At 44.0% G+C, this 14328-nt stretch overlaps 1 protein-coding gene across 8 annotated transcripts in view; it reads left to right on the top strand.

Annotated features, from left to right (window-relative positions):
* The window catches only part of NEDD4L (NEDD4 like E3 ubiquitin protein ligase), a 338971-nt gene that overhangs the window by 300139 nt on the left and 24504 nt on the right, over nucleotides 1-14328 (top strand). For all 8 annotated transcript variants that reach the window (XM_032654296.1, XM_032654293.1, XM_032654292.1 and 5 more), the window contains 5 exons: nucleotides 3439-3504; nucleotides 5279-5508; nucleotides 6970-7091; nucleotides 9016-9086; nucleotides 10731-10826. In XM_032654296.1, the coding sequence (XP_032510187.1) occupies nucleotides 3439-3504; nucleotides 5279-5508; nucleotides 6970-7091; nucleotides 9016-9086; nucleotides 10731-10826 (585 nt within the window). The remainder of the gene's footprint in view (nucleotides 1-3438; nucleotides 3505-5278; nucleotides 5509-6969; nucleotides 7092-9015; nucleotides 9087-10730; nucleotides 10827-14328) is intronic.

Raw genomic sequence — 14328 nt, 5'->3', positions numbered from 1 at the left:
CATAGCTAAGAACATCAAATACTTTTCCTCTTTTGAGAACTCACTGTTCCTGTCGTGGTTTGTTCCCTCCTGTCATTCTGGTTTCTGCTCAGATTTCCCTTTCTCAGCTGCCTTCCCCAGCCATCTCATGTAAAACAACCACTGAGGAACTCTATCATTTTTCCACCTAGCATTTACCACTATGTATTCATTTATTTCTTATTGCCTGTTGCTCACAATAGCTTCTAAAAAAGCTACAGAGCAAAAAGCATGATAATGCCTTTATTGGCTTATGTCAGACCATTGTATCCTTTTCCTTAGGTTGGTGGTTGTCCAGATAGTGATAAAATGTCTACCTTTTCTGGAATCAGAATTCTTACAGTGTTTCATCAGACTAAACACTGCCCAGAATAAATACGATATGTAGTCAAATCTAATGTTCAGTGAAGAGGCACATGAAGACTGGCTTAAAAATTAAAAACTAAGAACAGACCGTAGGTAGTATTGTCTTTAGAATGTTCTTAAGACACTTAAATATGTTGTCTTTTGCTCTTGAATTACAAAGCAAAATACTGACATGATCATTGTTTTCTATGAGAGTAGTAACTTTTTTTTTTTAACATCTTTTTTGGGGTATAATTGCTTTACAATGGTGTGTTAGTTTCTGCTTTATAACAAAGTGAATCAGTTATACATATACATATGTTCCCATATCTCTTCCCTCTTGCGTCTCCCTCCCTGTAACATGTTTTTGTTTTGCCTTACTTATTATTTGTTGTATGACCAAGTCTTAAAACAGTATGAAGGGAGGAAGCTTTTGTTCTTCATTTCTCCTCTTTCCTGTCAGGAGTAAGCATGGTGAAGGTGTAAGGTTTCGAGTCTGGAGACACTTTGCAAAGGATCAGTATTTTATTAATATAGCACAAAATGATATCAGCAGAAGTATTCTTGCCCAAATTCACACTGTGCGCTAAAAAGCAACGAGTTGTTCTGACTGTGAGGCTGTCACAGTTACATCCAGGTGTGTGCATAAGCAATCCTTTCTGCTTCATAAAAAAATTGTAAGCCTTTTCCATCGCCTGAAGTCACAGCTCCGACTCTCGGATACTGTAAGCTACTTGACATCATAGCAAGTACCGAATATTTAAATGACTATAAAAATGTAATTACTTTGTCTGAAGAGATTCCAGAACTTATGAATAACGTTAGCTCAGCTACTGAGCTCACTCCTGTGGTATCATCACTCTGCTCCATAGATACAGCATTCCAGATTTAAAGAAATCCTTGCCCACGACCTCTAAATAGTCAACTCCTAAAATGAGGACGTTTCCAACATGCTGTTTACCCAGTTTTTTTCCTTGACAAGTGTATCAGTTCGCTTGCCTTTCTGCTTGTTACTTTTCTCCCAAAGATTTTTTTTAACATATTTATGGGAGTATAATTTCTTTACAATGTTGTGTTAGTTTCTGCTGTATAACAAAGTGAATCAGCTATATGTATACACATATCCCATATCCCCTCCCTTTTGCGTCTCCCTCCCACCCTCCCTATCCCACCCCTCTAGGTGGTCACAAAGCACTGAGCTGATCTCCCTGTGCTATGCGGCTGCTTCCCACCAGCTATCTGTTTTACATTTGGTAGTGTATACATGTCCATGCCACTCTCTCACTTTGTCCCAGTTTACCCTTCCCCCTCCCCGTGTCCTCAAATCCATTCTCTATGTCTGCGTCCTTATTCCTGTCCTGCCCCTAGGTTCTTCAGAACCAATTTTGATTTTTTTTTTTTAGATTCCATATATATGTGTTACAGTACGGTATTTTTTCTTTTTCTGACTTCACTCTGTATGACAGACTCTAGGTCCATCCACCTCACTACAAATAACTCAGTTTCGTTTCTTTTTATGGCTGAGTAATATTCCATTGTATATATGTGCCACATCTTTATCCATTCATCTGTCGATGGACACTTAGGTTGCTTCCGTGTCCTGGCTATTGTAAATAGTACTGCAGTGAACATTGGGGTGCATGTGTCTTTTTGAATTACGGTTTTCTCAGGGTATATGCCCAGTAGTGGGATTGCTGGGTCATATGGTAGTTCTATTTTTAGTTTTTTAAGGAACCTCCATACTGTTCTCCATAGTGGCTGTATCAATTTACATTCCCGCCAACAGTGAAAGAGGGTTCCCTTTTCTCCACACCCTCTCCAGCATTTATTGTTTGTAGATTTTTTGATGATGGCCATTCTGACTGGTGTGAGGTGATACCTCATTGCAGTTTTGATTTGCATTTCTCTAGTGATTAGTGATGTTGAGCATCCTTTCATGTGTTTGTTGGCAATCTGTATATCTTCTGTGGAGCAATGTCTAGTTAGGTCTTCTGCCTATTTTTGGATTGGGTTGTTTTTTTGATATTGAGCTGCGTGAGCTGCTTATAAATTTTGGAGATTAATCCTTTGACAGTTGCTTCATTTGCAAATATTTTCTCGTATTCTGAGGGTTGTCTTTTCGTTTTATTTGGTTTCCTTTGCTGTGCAAAAGCTTTTAAGTTTCAGTAGGTCCCATTTGTTTATTTTTGTTTTTATTTCCATTTCTCTAGGAGGTAGGTCAAAAAGGATCTTGCTGTGATTTATGTCATACAGTATTCTGCCTATGTTTTCCTCTAAGAGTTTTATAGTGTCTGGCCTTACATTTAGGTCTTTAATCCATTTTGAGTTTATTTTTGTGTATGGTGTTAGGGAGTGTTCCAATTTCATTCTTTTACATGTAGCTGTCCAGTTTTCCCAGCACCACTTGTTGAAGAGGCTGTCTTTTCGCTATTATATATTCTTACCTCCTTTATCAAAGGTGACCATATGTGTGTGGGTTTATCTCTGGGCTTTCTATCCTGTTCCATTGATCTGTATTTCTGTTTTTGTGCCAGTACCTTACTGTCTTGATTACTGTAGCTTTGTAATATAGTCTCAAGTGTAGGAGCCTGATTCCTCCAGCTCCGTTTCTCCTTCTCAAGATTGCTTTGGCTATTCATCTCCCAAAGATTTTTAAAGCACAATTAGTCTTTTCTGAACAACAGTGTAGGTCATTTGGAGTTGTGTGTTAAAGTATGATAGCCAATAACTTACCTAAACTACAACCTATAAAAAGATTACAATGTACCCTGATGCATATTCAGACAGAAGTCACATGGAAAGTCTATTCGGTTTATGTATAATACCTCTAAATGATTCCTTGAATATCTGTATTGTTGTTTTCAGGGGTGAAAGCCCTATTCAGTGCTGATTAACCTTAATCATTTCTAGAACGTTCGCATGTGCTACATAGACATTATGTAAATTTCAGTGGTTATATGGAGAGTGACGATTTTAAGGTTCATGATTCATGAAATTTTCTGAATGTTGGCTTAGTACACATAAAATTTCAAACATGTTGTTCATATTATCTATATTTATACATTTGTCTTCCAGGCTGTTCCTTACTCCAGAGAATTTAAGCAGAAATATGACTACTTTAGGAAGAAATTAAAGAAACCTGTGAGTACATATCTTCCAAAAATGCCGTTTTAGTCATTTGTAAGTTACCCAAATTACTTCACTGAGAACAACTCGTTTCTTACTGTTACGTGTATACTAAAAATATGACCTTCCTTTTCTCACTGCACTTTGATCCACCTGGATCTTCAATCTGAATTTTCTTTTTAACAGACATGGTAAGTGAAGATTAACTTAGTATTACATATCAAATCACCTGAAGGTAATTTCTTATGTAATACATTAAAAAATAGAAACGATTTTTATGAGGTATAAAATAATTCAGGAACTAGTGAAAAAATGTGGAGAAGCCTATGCAATCAGTTATGGCTATCCTATTTAATAAAACCTAGATCCTAATTCGAAAAATGTTCCAGTCCCTTTACATTCAGAAATACAGTTTTAATGATGATATGTACAACAAAAATATAATTTATAATATTTGACATATTAAGACCAAGTGTAATTTTCAGATTAAAATTCTTACTAGGAAACCCGTTAAGATTCTGACAAAACTGAGAAACCCTATAAGGCTTTTTACAGGCAGTGTTTTAAAATACAATATTATATTTTCTACTGACATCTCTCCCCAGATACTTTAATACTATGTCTTCTGTTTTACTTTCTGATTTCACCTCTCTGGTGTAAATTTTACCAGTTTTCTCCTAAGTTTGTGCCTTCACTATTTTGGGGGTGTTTTTGTTCCCGTCGCCATTTCTTGGCTTCCTCATTGGGGAAAGCTGCAGCTCAGACCACCCCCATTTGCCTGTGTTCCTTCCCCATCTCCCCCACCGCGCTCCACTCCCTCAGCTGTTGCCTCATTTTCCTGGCCTCTGCTATGGAGGAGGCACTGGGGATGCAGAGATGCTTGAAACACAGCCTCTGCCTCGGGGAGCTCCCCCTTACGGGTTCTGTTCTCTCTTCTAACATCCTGACTCAAGGAGCTCCTGGATAACTGCTTCTGAAATGACTCAAATTTGAACCTGTGGAATTCCAGTGTTTCTTTGTGAGTCGCCTGCATTTCCTCCAGTGATGTGATGACTGTAGATATCACGCTGTCTCACTTCGTGGCACTTGCACCGTGGTACCTTCTGCCTGGAAACTGACTCTGTAGATCCATCATCCTGGCAAAGCTGACCCTGGACCTGTTTTGCCAGGAAGCAGTTATTCACAACTTCAATCAAGTGCTTTTTTATTTTCACATTTAGTAACTGTTGCCTTTGGGATGCTTTCCCACAACTTGGCCGTGATAATCAGGGTCCCACTCCCCATGGCAACAGAACTAGCTTGTAGGCATCATGGTCACAGCTACCAGCTGGAGTCCCTACCAGGGCTGAGGGTCGTCCCAGCCTGGCCAGGTGGGGATTGTCTATGGGTTTTAATCCCCTGGACTATAGTCCCTTTCTTTGACTAAAACAGTGTACAGAGTTGACCATATTTCAGTTGCCAGTGGGCGGATAAGTGCCCCACAGTTGCTTATAAAAGGGAGAGAGGATGACTGTCTTCACTCAGTATAGTTTCTTCTGCAGCGCGTGTTGCTGGCTCAGTCTGACACCTGCTGGTGGATGCTGTGTGTCTCCTCCTGACATAGGCTTTCTGTCTGTGTGAAGAACAATCTAGAAAGGAGAGAGTTTCGGTTGGAACCATTCATCATTGCTTGTTTATTTGAAGGCTGCCATCATTTCTGCTCTTTGTTTTTGTTTTTTTTTCTGTTAGGAAGTAAGGTGTATATTTACTGTCTGATGGTGTGTGGGGGTTTTTTTTCTCTTGTTTTTAGGCTGATATTCCAAATAGGTTTGAAATGAAACTTCACAGAAATAACATATTTGAAGAGTCCTATCGGAGAATCATGTCTGTGAAAAGACCAGATGTCCTGAAAGCTAGGCTGTGGATTGAATTTGAATCAGAAAAAGGTCTGGACTACGGGGGCGTGGCCAGAGAATGGTTCTTCTTACTGTCCAAAGAGATGTTCAACCCCTATTACGGTCTGTTCGAGTACTCTGCAACGTAAGTGTCTGGAGTGCATTCAGAAGGTGTCCGCACTGAAGCAGTTTTATTCTTCATGAATTTAAACTTAATGAAAGAATAAGCAGCTCACTCAGAGGTGAATTAACACTGCTGATTTCAGCCCCTCCCCGCCAGCCCTTATAAGTCTAGAACAGGTCTGACTCCACATGGTGAACTAACGTACTCTGTGAACACCTAAAAATAATTCTTCTCTTGTCTGTTGTGTTCATGTAATTGAGATTGAAAATGTGTTGGGTACTTAACGGTAAGGAACAAGGCAATTTTCATTCATAACGTTATGTTAATTTAGGAGAATTTGTCACTGTCAGAATTCAGAAGGTTGTTGTCTTACGAACAAGAATAGTTTCTGAAGTCAAATTACTTAAAGGCAAACTGAGGACCCGTCCTTTAGGATCCAAAGGACCATGCCCACCCCACCTTGCATTAGGATTTCATCACTGCCAGGCATGCAGACCGAGGCAGAGTCCATTGCTTTCTCGGGAATCAAACATTGCTACTTGCAAGGCCACCCTTTCCTCCTCTAGGCTGTGGCTTCTCCAAAGGCTTAGGCAGGACCCGAGCCCCCAGTAAAACAGTTGACCTTGAAAAGCAGCCTGTGCTCTGCAGGGACAAGGGTTCTCCCATGTCTTCCCCCTGGTGCCGGTCTCCTGGGGAGCTCTTTGGGAAGGCAGTCTCAGTGTTCTTCTCCGATGCTCCGGCCAAGAATTTCCCATTTTGTAAAATTGATAAAAGCCATTGAAGTGGAGGGGAGGATCCAGAGGCGAGATCTGCACCTCTTACCCACATCCCCAAAGCTGCCCCCAGAAGAATCTGGCCCCGGAGCCCATTTTGCAAACCACCTATCCTCCTGATGGTGAGATCAACGAAGGGCGATGAGGTGCACGTCAACATCTTGAGGTTTGCACTGTTGGGACAGCCGTATGTTGCTACCAGTGGCCTCCAGGCCTTTCAGGGCAGAATGCTGGTCAGATGGATCAGGGGTTGGACCCCTGGGAAAAATTTTAATCCCCGAACCAAAAGCTTCTCAAGGGAGTTAACCCCCTTTCTCACAGAGACAACGTGTTGCACTCACACATAGCTGGGAATCCATGTCCAGCCCCTTTGGTATGTGGGGCTTCTCAGCTTCCCAAAATCCTTGGCTGAACCGTATGAAATTGAGATTTTTGTCGATCAGCAGTAGTCAGATCTCCAGTTTCTCACGGTTTAACGTAACGGCATATTCACCAGCTCTAGTAGACCTCCGTCCTTGGTCACGGAAAAGGGCTAACCAGATAAGCCCCGTTGTCTAGCTTTTATGCCTTATCTGTCAGGTACAGGATGTTTGTAGGCACGCTGTAAAAGCTTAATGATGGGCAGCACTGGAAAATTCAATTTCTTGCATGTCTTATTTATTGCATTTATTTACCACCTTTCTTTTTCTCTCTCTCCCTCCCTAAAAAGGGACAACTACACACTTCAGATCAATCCCAATTCAGGCCTCTGTAATGAAGATCATTTGTCCTATTTCACTTTTATTGGAAGAGTTGCTGGTCTGGCAGTATTTCATGGGAAACTTTTAGATGGTAAGTTATTAAAAAGTGTTGAAGTAATAAAAATTGGACAGTGCTGTCTGTGGTCTCTTATCAGGTGTCTTATCTTTCACATCATAGGTTTTAAGCAAAAGTGCTTCACTGGTTCTCCCTCTGTAAATCAGTAGTTTCTTTAATGTTTTGTCCATAATGAAGGTGCTTTTTTTTTCCTGGTGTCATCTTAATCTGATCACTGAAGACATAGTGTCTACACACAGTTTGAAAAAGGTTTTTTTTTGAAAAACTTAAGTGTGAAACACAGAACATTCTGTATTTGTGCATTTTCTATGTTTTCCAGAATAACATTTCTTTAGCAGGAACTAGATTTGATGATAGATGGAAAGTGTTGATTGAAAAGTTCATTAAAATGGTCTGATTCAGCCAGTATCCTGCCATTGTTCTGTTTGTCCCCAAATTACCATTTTTTTGAACGTGAAGAGACTGTAAATAATTTCAAAGCAGTGTTATAACTCAGCTAAGACCTTGACCCCTGGGATCACTGCTGAAAGAGATGGCACAGAATAATCTCATTATTATCTAAAGCACGTAAGTCATGCAAAGTACCAAGAATTTCAAGGTACCTTGGAAGTCAGGAGTGAAACCCCCCTCCCTGGCTGAATCAATAGGCTTATAATAGAGACTTCTTATGGATTTGGTCATTGAACAAGTAGTGCCCTTAAGAGAACATTACAGAGATCATCAGTGAGGAAAGAGAATCAGAAATATTTTTGAAGAATTTAGGTGTGAAATGGTTGAGAGTAGAAGACAGATCAAGATTTAAGATTGACACTGCAGTTACTGTAGAGAGACATTTCCAGGAGAATTACGTGAATTGCATTTGTGGAACCTTAGCTATGCTAGTTGATGTACCCTGTGTACTTTCTCCTTTAATAAATTTTTACTGGTAATGGCTAGCTGATTTTGATCCTCTAATTTCAACACTGTATTTTTTACGGGGGGCGGGGCTGGTGGCAGGAGTAAACACTCTTTTTTCTGATTGGGGGAAGCTGGTCTCACTCTGTATAGGTATATACAGTGAATGTATTTTAATTTGCAGCACTGAAGTCATGCCATAGATTATTAGAACGGCCGTTATGTACCTTCCGCCGAGAAAGAAGACGTTCTTAGTTGCTACAGGGGAAATAGAAGTTTAAGCTGAGATCCTGACCTCAGGGGACCGATGTTCTAGGGAGGGTACGAGAAACATGGGTCCAGAGTCCAGCAGAAGGGAGCACACGGAGGTCTCTGGCGGGGAGCGCCTTACCGGCATTAGCCTCGCCGGGAGGCTGTGGTGGGGTTGGCGCACTTAGAAGCTGGGATCGTTTCAGAAGAGCAAGGACGGGCCAAGAGTCAAGGCTGCCTGGAATAGTGATGGGGGCATCTAGGTCCCTGCTGCAAAAGGAGATAGGAGGTAACCGTGTCCTCGGGAATTGCAAGAAGAAGAGCCCGAATGCCCCCCAGGTGTGTGGCCAGCAGTGTCTTTGTTTCCCGGGACCATGAACGGCCCTGGAGGCAGAGCAGACACGCTGCACATCAGATCAGCCCCTACTCCCTTCTGTGGCTTCACCCCCCCAGACAGCAGGGGCTTTGAGCCTCAGCCGCAGGGCCACACTGAAGCCAGTGGGAGCGGGAACGGGCTGCAAGGGTGGCTAGTTAGACCTGGAGGGGGCGCTGAGGATGGGAGTTGAGGGTGAAGGGGGAGGACTGAGGTTCCGGGGGCACCTGTGTCAGGAGGTGCCTTCCTAAACCCCTTCCCCCAACCCCGCCCCAAACCAGGCCCTCATCTTACTGGAGAAAACCCTCAATTGTTCTGTCCTGGTCTCTCATTCAGATGAAAGCAGGTTAATCTTCTATTTCATGCTCGGATGCACGGCATCGTCAAAGATTTGAAACTAACTCAGTTTTCACCGCGTTTTAGGTTTCTTCATTCGACCGTTTTACAAAATGATGCTGGGAAAGCAGATAACTCTGAATGACATGGAGTCTGTGGTGAGTAAACAGAGGTCACTCCCGCGGGCCGCACCAGCAGCTTGTGCATTATGGGAAGGCAGCTGAGACCATGCTGTAGTCCCAGCAATTTTTATGGGCATCGCCATTCAGTATGGACAACAGGGATTGTTCAAGAGGCTAACTGATCTCCCTGAATTTTTTAATAAGCAAATCATTGTTCACATTTCCTAGAGTCGTGGTATTTAGGGTGGGTACACCCACATCTCAGTTACCTCTGCTTACTCGGAACTGGTTTGACCAAATTAAATCCAGGGGTCATTTGGAGACCTCATTGCTGCCCTTGTTTTCCATGGAAAACTGCTAATACTGCACACTTAGAGGTTCATCTGCTATCGCTCTGTTTTCTGACCTCAAAGAATGGCAGGGAGCCAGACCAAAACAGTAGATGAAGGGAAGACTATTTATACTCATCCCAGATACGGAAGAAGGGTAAGGGACTACTACAGTGTAGGAGAGGAATGAAAAGTTAGAAACTAATTGCTAGCTTTTGATTAGGGTTTTCATGCCGTAGTTAACTTATTTAATCTAGGCTGACCATTTTAGAGCTGAAAGGCTTTTCTATAAAGAACAAAAGTTGATGCTCTTTTCCTGATATACTTTTGCTTCCGTTTTTCGTTTAATTTACCTGTACTCCCACCATTCACCTCGCACCTCTCACCATTCACCAGCCACACACGGGGCCATCAGGAAGCGTCTTCGTCCATTTGGGGTGTTTGCAGCTCTGCTTTCACGTTCTGTCACTTGAGTCAGAAAGCATCTTCCTCCCCTCAGCCTCGCTGCCGTGTTGACTGTACGTGTTGTGTAGTTGGCTATATGAGCTGTGTACCCTTCCCTCACAGCTCATCCTCTGGGTGTGGAAGGAGAGTAGAAGGCCAGCAGTGCACACAAGTCCACTGAGCTGGGTTTTCCCTGGGCGGGCAGCTCTGTGTATCCATGGTACCCGTGTCGAGTTTCCCTTCAGCTTTTACCTGTAGCGTAGGCTTTATGCTTTTGTTACTGTATGGTGAGGAAGCTAGGAGTATAAAAATCTCTCTCCAAGTCTAAAGTAATTTTATTCGCCATGTTGACAGTCGGTGCACACGTTCTGTTTGGTCTTCGTCGAAGCCCTGGGGCTGCCCAAGAGACAGAGGGGTCCAGGCTCTCGGGGCCTGTGTTCTGGGCTTTGACACCAGGGCAGCCTCTTCCTGTTTGCTCACAGGGACTTGCAGAGAGTGCTGGAAGCACAGGAAGGGGCGTAACTTGAAACCATTGGTATTTAGGTAGAGCATTCTCTATCCTTCCTCCTTTCCTCTGATATTTTCACTCTTAAAAGATGGGGAGTATGTTCATCTCTACATGTTCAGTTCCGTAATGTTATGACGGCCATCCAGAGCAGGCTGCTTCCTCTTGACAGAGGACAGGATCCAACTACAAACCCCTGTTACTACCAAAGCAGTTTTTTAGTTTGTATTTTTAAATTAAAGTGGAAGAGAAGGTTTGGGGTAGAGCTGGAAACATATTAGTGACTCAGGCATTTCTTGAGATTCTGGATGGAATTACATTTAAAGGACATAATTATTTAAAGAAGTGAGTGTGTATTTTGGGGAAAAACGCTTAATTTTAATTTCTGTGTCATTTCTGTAGGATAGTGAATACTACAACTCTTTGAAATGGATCTTAGAAAACGACCCGACTGAACTGGACCTTATGTTTTGCATTGATGAAGAAAACTTCGGGCAGGTATGTGTGGGTAACCCCACGAGCTCCCCCTTGACTTTCAAAGAGTCTTTGCTTCTTTGAGTCTTTGCTAATTATCATCTGATTGTATCAGTATCTTATTGTCATGCCAGGAAGCCAAGTCCCAATTACAACTGCCTCTCTTCCTGCAAAGTTAGAGACATTCTAAGGCCTCTGGTGTGTGAAGTAGCACCTACTTCTCACATCTAAAGCAGATCTGAATGTGAATGTTTGTGCCTTGGTTTTTTGGGGTTTTTTGTTGTTGTTGTTGTTGTTGTTTTTGCGGTATGCAGGCCTCTCACTGTTGTGGCCTCTCCCGTTGCGGAGCACAGGTCCGCGGCATGTGGGATCTTCCCGGACCGGGGCACAAACCCGTGTCCCCTAGCATCGGCGGGCGGACTCTCGACCACTGCGCCACCAGGGAAGCCCTGTGCCTTGGTTTTAAATTTTAGATACTTCAAAAAAATGGTGTAAATGTTTACTTAGTGTTATAAATACATGACCAGGAGTAGGTGATGCCTGGGGAGGGCCTTGGTTTTTTTCCCTCTGCTTTAATGGTTCCCTTGTCATGGTGAAGTTTGTCTTTGGGGGCTCAGCAGGCTCAGGGTCTTCTAATGTTCCTTCTTGCTTTGCACCAATACTGTCTTTAAGGCTGGATTAACCATAAAGATCAATTTCAAAGATAAAGTTGCCTTCTTGGAATTCTCATCATCATCCTCAAGTTCTGTAGGATGTGTTTGTCTTCAACCTGAAACCTTTGGTTCATTTGTCCCCCGGTGATAACGGTGCTTTTGGGAAGGACTTCTCAGGATTATCCAACCCCTGGTACCTGTCCTTTCACAAAAGCCCAGAGAGAGTTCCCATCTACCAGACCAAGTGTACGTGGCCTTGGCGTTCATGAGACCATGGAGCCCGTTTTAAGGGTTGCTAATGGAACATGACATTGATTGGCTCTGCTGTCCAAAAAGTGTGCTCACGTTGGCTGCCGTTTCACGATGCTGTGCTCAGTTTTATAGGTGAGGTAAGGAAATCAGGTCCCTGCCCTCTTGGGTTCGCAGTCTCAGAAAAAAGAAGCTGGTGCCGCTGGATACAAAGAAATTAATGACACATGGGGTAAAAACTGTTGCGAAGGAACGTGATCACACACACCAAAATCACTTGTTACATCCGCTCAGGCCAGGAAACCGTCACTCGTGTGAGTCCCAGAAGTGGGTGGGTCTCAGGGAGTCTGTGTTTTCTTTCCTTCCTGGTTGGTTGAGTTGAGGCACCAGGAATGAGAGAGACCCTGGGATTAATGGAAATCATCAACGAGTCCATTAAGAATCTCATTTTGCCCTCCCCATCCTTTTTCGCTCCGTACTGTGTTTCATGCCCCCAAACCTTCACAGACCGATGGACACTGCTGTCCTTGTGGGAGTCCTGTCGTGGGGTAGGGGAGGGAAATCTCTTCTGCACCACGCCCAGAGCTGTCCCCTCCAGGTTAGCGGTGGCCCCCCTGCCCAGGACTGAATGTAAATGGGTTCTGGCCCTTGTCTGCTTCCTTCCTCCACTGCTCCCTCCCCTGAAGCCCCTGCAAGTCACCCCCACTTCACCCCTTCTCCCCCCACTCCCCACTCCGCTCTTCTCCTTCCACCTCTCCTAAGCCCTGCTGCTCTGCTGGCCCCGCGACGCCGATGCTCCCCTGCCCACTTCTTTCCTTGTCCTGCCCTCGCTCGCTGGGCGGCCTCTCTCTGCGCATCTCTGCGCTGCTCACCGCCAGCCTCTTACCTGCAGCCCACACCCTTCCTCTAGCGTCCAGATTCCCCCTGCTTCGGCTGCCTCCTGAGCTGTGTCTCCTGAAAGACCCACAGGTCCCCGAACTGAAAAAGCCACTTTGTCCTCCCGACCCCCGATCTCCACTCCGGTCTAACCAGTGGCCACACCCTCCCCTCCGGCCTGAAACTGGAGTCCCCTTGGAATCGTCCCTCTCCCTCCGTGTCCAGCCGGTCACTGCGTCCTCTAGCCCCAGCCTGCTCATCGCTCCCCTTGTCTGCACCCTTCCCTTGTTGAGGCTCTGCCGGTTCCTTGGCTGTGTCGTGTAGCAGTCTCCCTGGTCCCTACGTCGCCCCTCGCTGCAGTCCGTTCTCTGATGCCTCCACACATATGCTCCGGATGTAGTGGTTCTAAAGAGCAAACCTGGACCTGTAACTCTTCTGCTCGACACACATTCTTCACTGGCCAGCCTGTGCACTTCAGTGTGAATTAAAACCTTTCCTGCATGGCTTAGGACCCCTCGCTGCCCACCTTTACCTTCCCTCCCAACACCTCCGTCCTCTCACCTTCACAGCCATGGGGTGCCTGCCTCGGCGTCCCCCAGGACGCCCCGTGCCCTGTCACTGGCTGCGTGGCACCCTCTCCTTGCCGACCCATCCTCCCCTCCCCCGCCATAATGCTCTGTCCTCTAGCCATCCCCGGCCTGCCGCCCGCTGTGAGCCCCCTGAGGGCTCCTTGGTTTCTCCAGTGCCCGGTGTGTAGCGATGGCTGCTAAATGCTTAGTGAGCAAAGGAATGAATCATGCTGCCTAGGTTTTTTTTTCATGTTATAAGTAATGGAAGCTCCAAGTGTGAGACAACAAAATAATTGGAATTGCAATGACTTTTTTAAGCTGGACATATTTAAGGGTCTTAACTGCCAATTTTCAAAGGATAACACATGGCTAACCATCCTAGAACTGTGTCTTCTTTGCATTTTTAACACATGTAGGGAGGAGTAGAGATAAAGAACTAAGGAAGATGTAAAATCAGTCTTGGGTGTCAAATGCAAAAAAAAAAAGGTCTCTTTATATTATATCCACTTGTAGAAATCCATATGACTAACTTAACACAGTTCAGGAGACATTAGTGATGCCAAAGTTAGAAGCAGACTAAACCTTCCTTAGTTACAGTTAAATGTAACTGTTTCCACCTAATAAGTACAAACCACACAAGATGTTTGCATTTTTTAAGTAGACTTCTAATAAAGATTCTGATGGTCGTTATAGCTCATGTCTATGGTTCATTAAAAACAATTCTTAAACCTCCTCATTTAATGTGGGTTTTTCTGACTTTGGATTGAATCAGGTAGAGTAAATGCAGTCATCAAAACAGACTCACGAGATGAGTAAGATAATGAGGTGCCCTACTTGTGAAATTACTGGCTTTCCTTTTTCGAAAGCGAAACCTGATTAACGAGGAACTAGCGTATCTATTTTGCGTTCTGGGAGGAAATGTAGAGTGAATTAAGCAGCCATACATTGATCTCATCTCCCACATCCAATCCATCACCAGGCCCTGTTCATTTTGACTATTCTTCAGTTCTCTCTGTTCTCCTTGTCTGTCTCACCAACAGTACCCAAGCCTAAGCTACCATCTTCTCTCGTAGATTCCTAACTGGTTTTTCATATCCACCTTTGGCCTCCTACAATGGCAGAGTGGTCTTTTCAGAATGTGAAATGATCATTCCATTCCTCTGCTAAAAACATGCAGAG

Source organism: Phocoena sinus, chromosome 14, assembly GCF_008692025.1.
Source record: "Phocoena sinus isolate mPhoSin1 chromosome 14, mPhoSin1.pri, whole genome shotgun sequence".
Lineage (NCBI taxonomy): Eukaryota > Metazoa > Chordata > Mammalia > Artiodactyla > Phocoenidae > Phocoena > Phocoena sinus.
The sequence above is the reverse complement of the archived record's forward strand: the minus strand, read 5'-3'. Positions and strand labels throughout refer to the sequence as shown.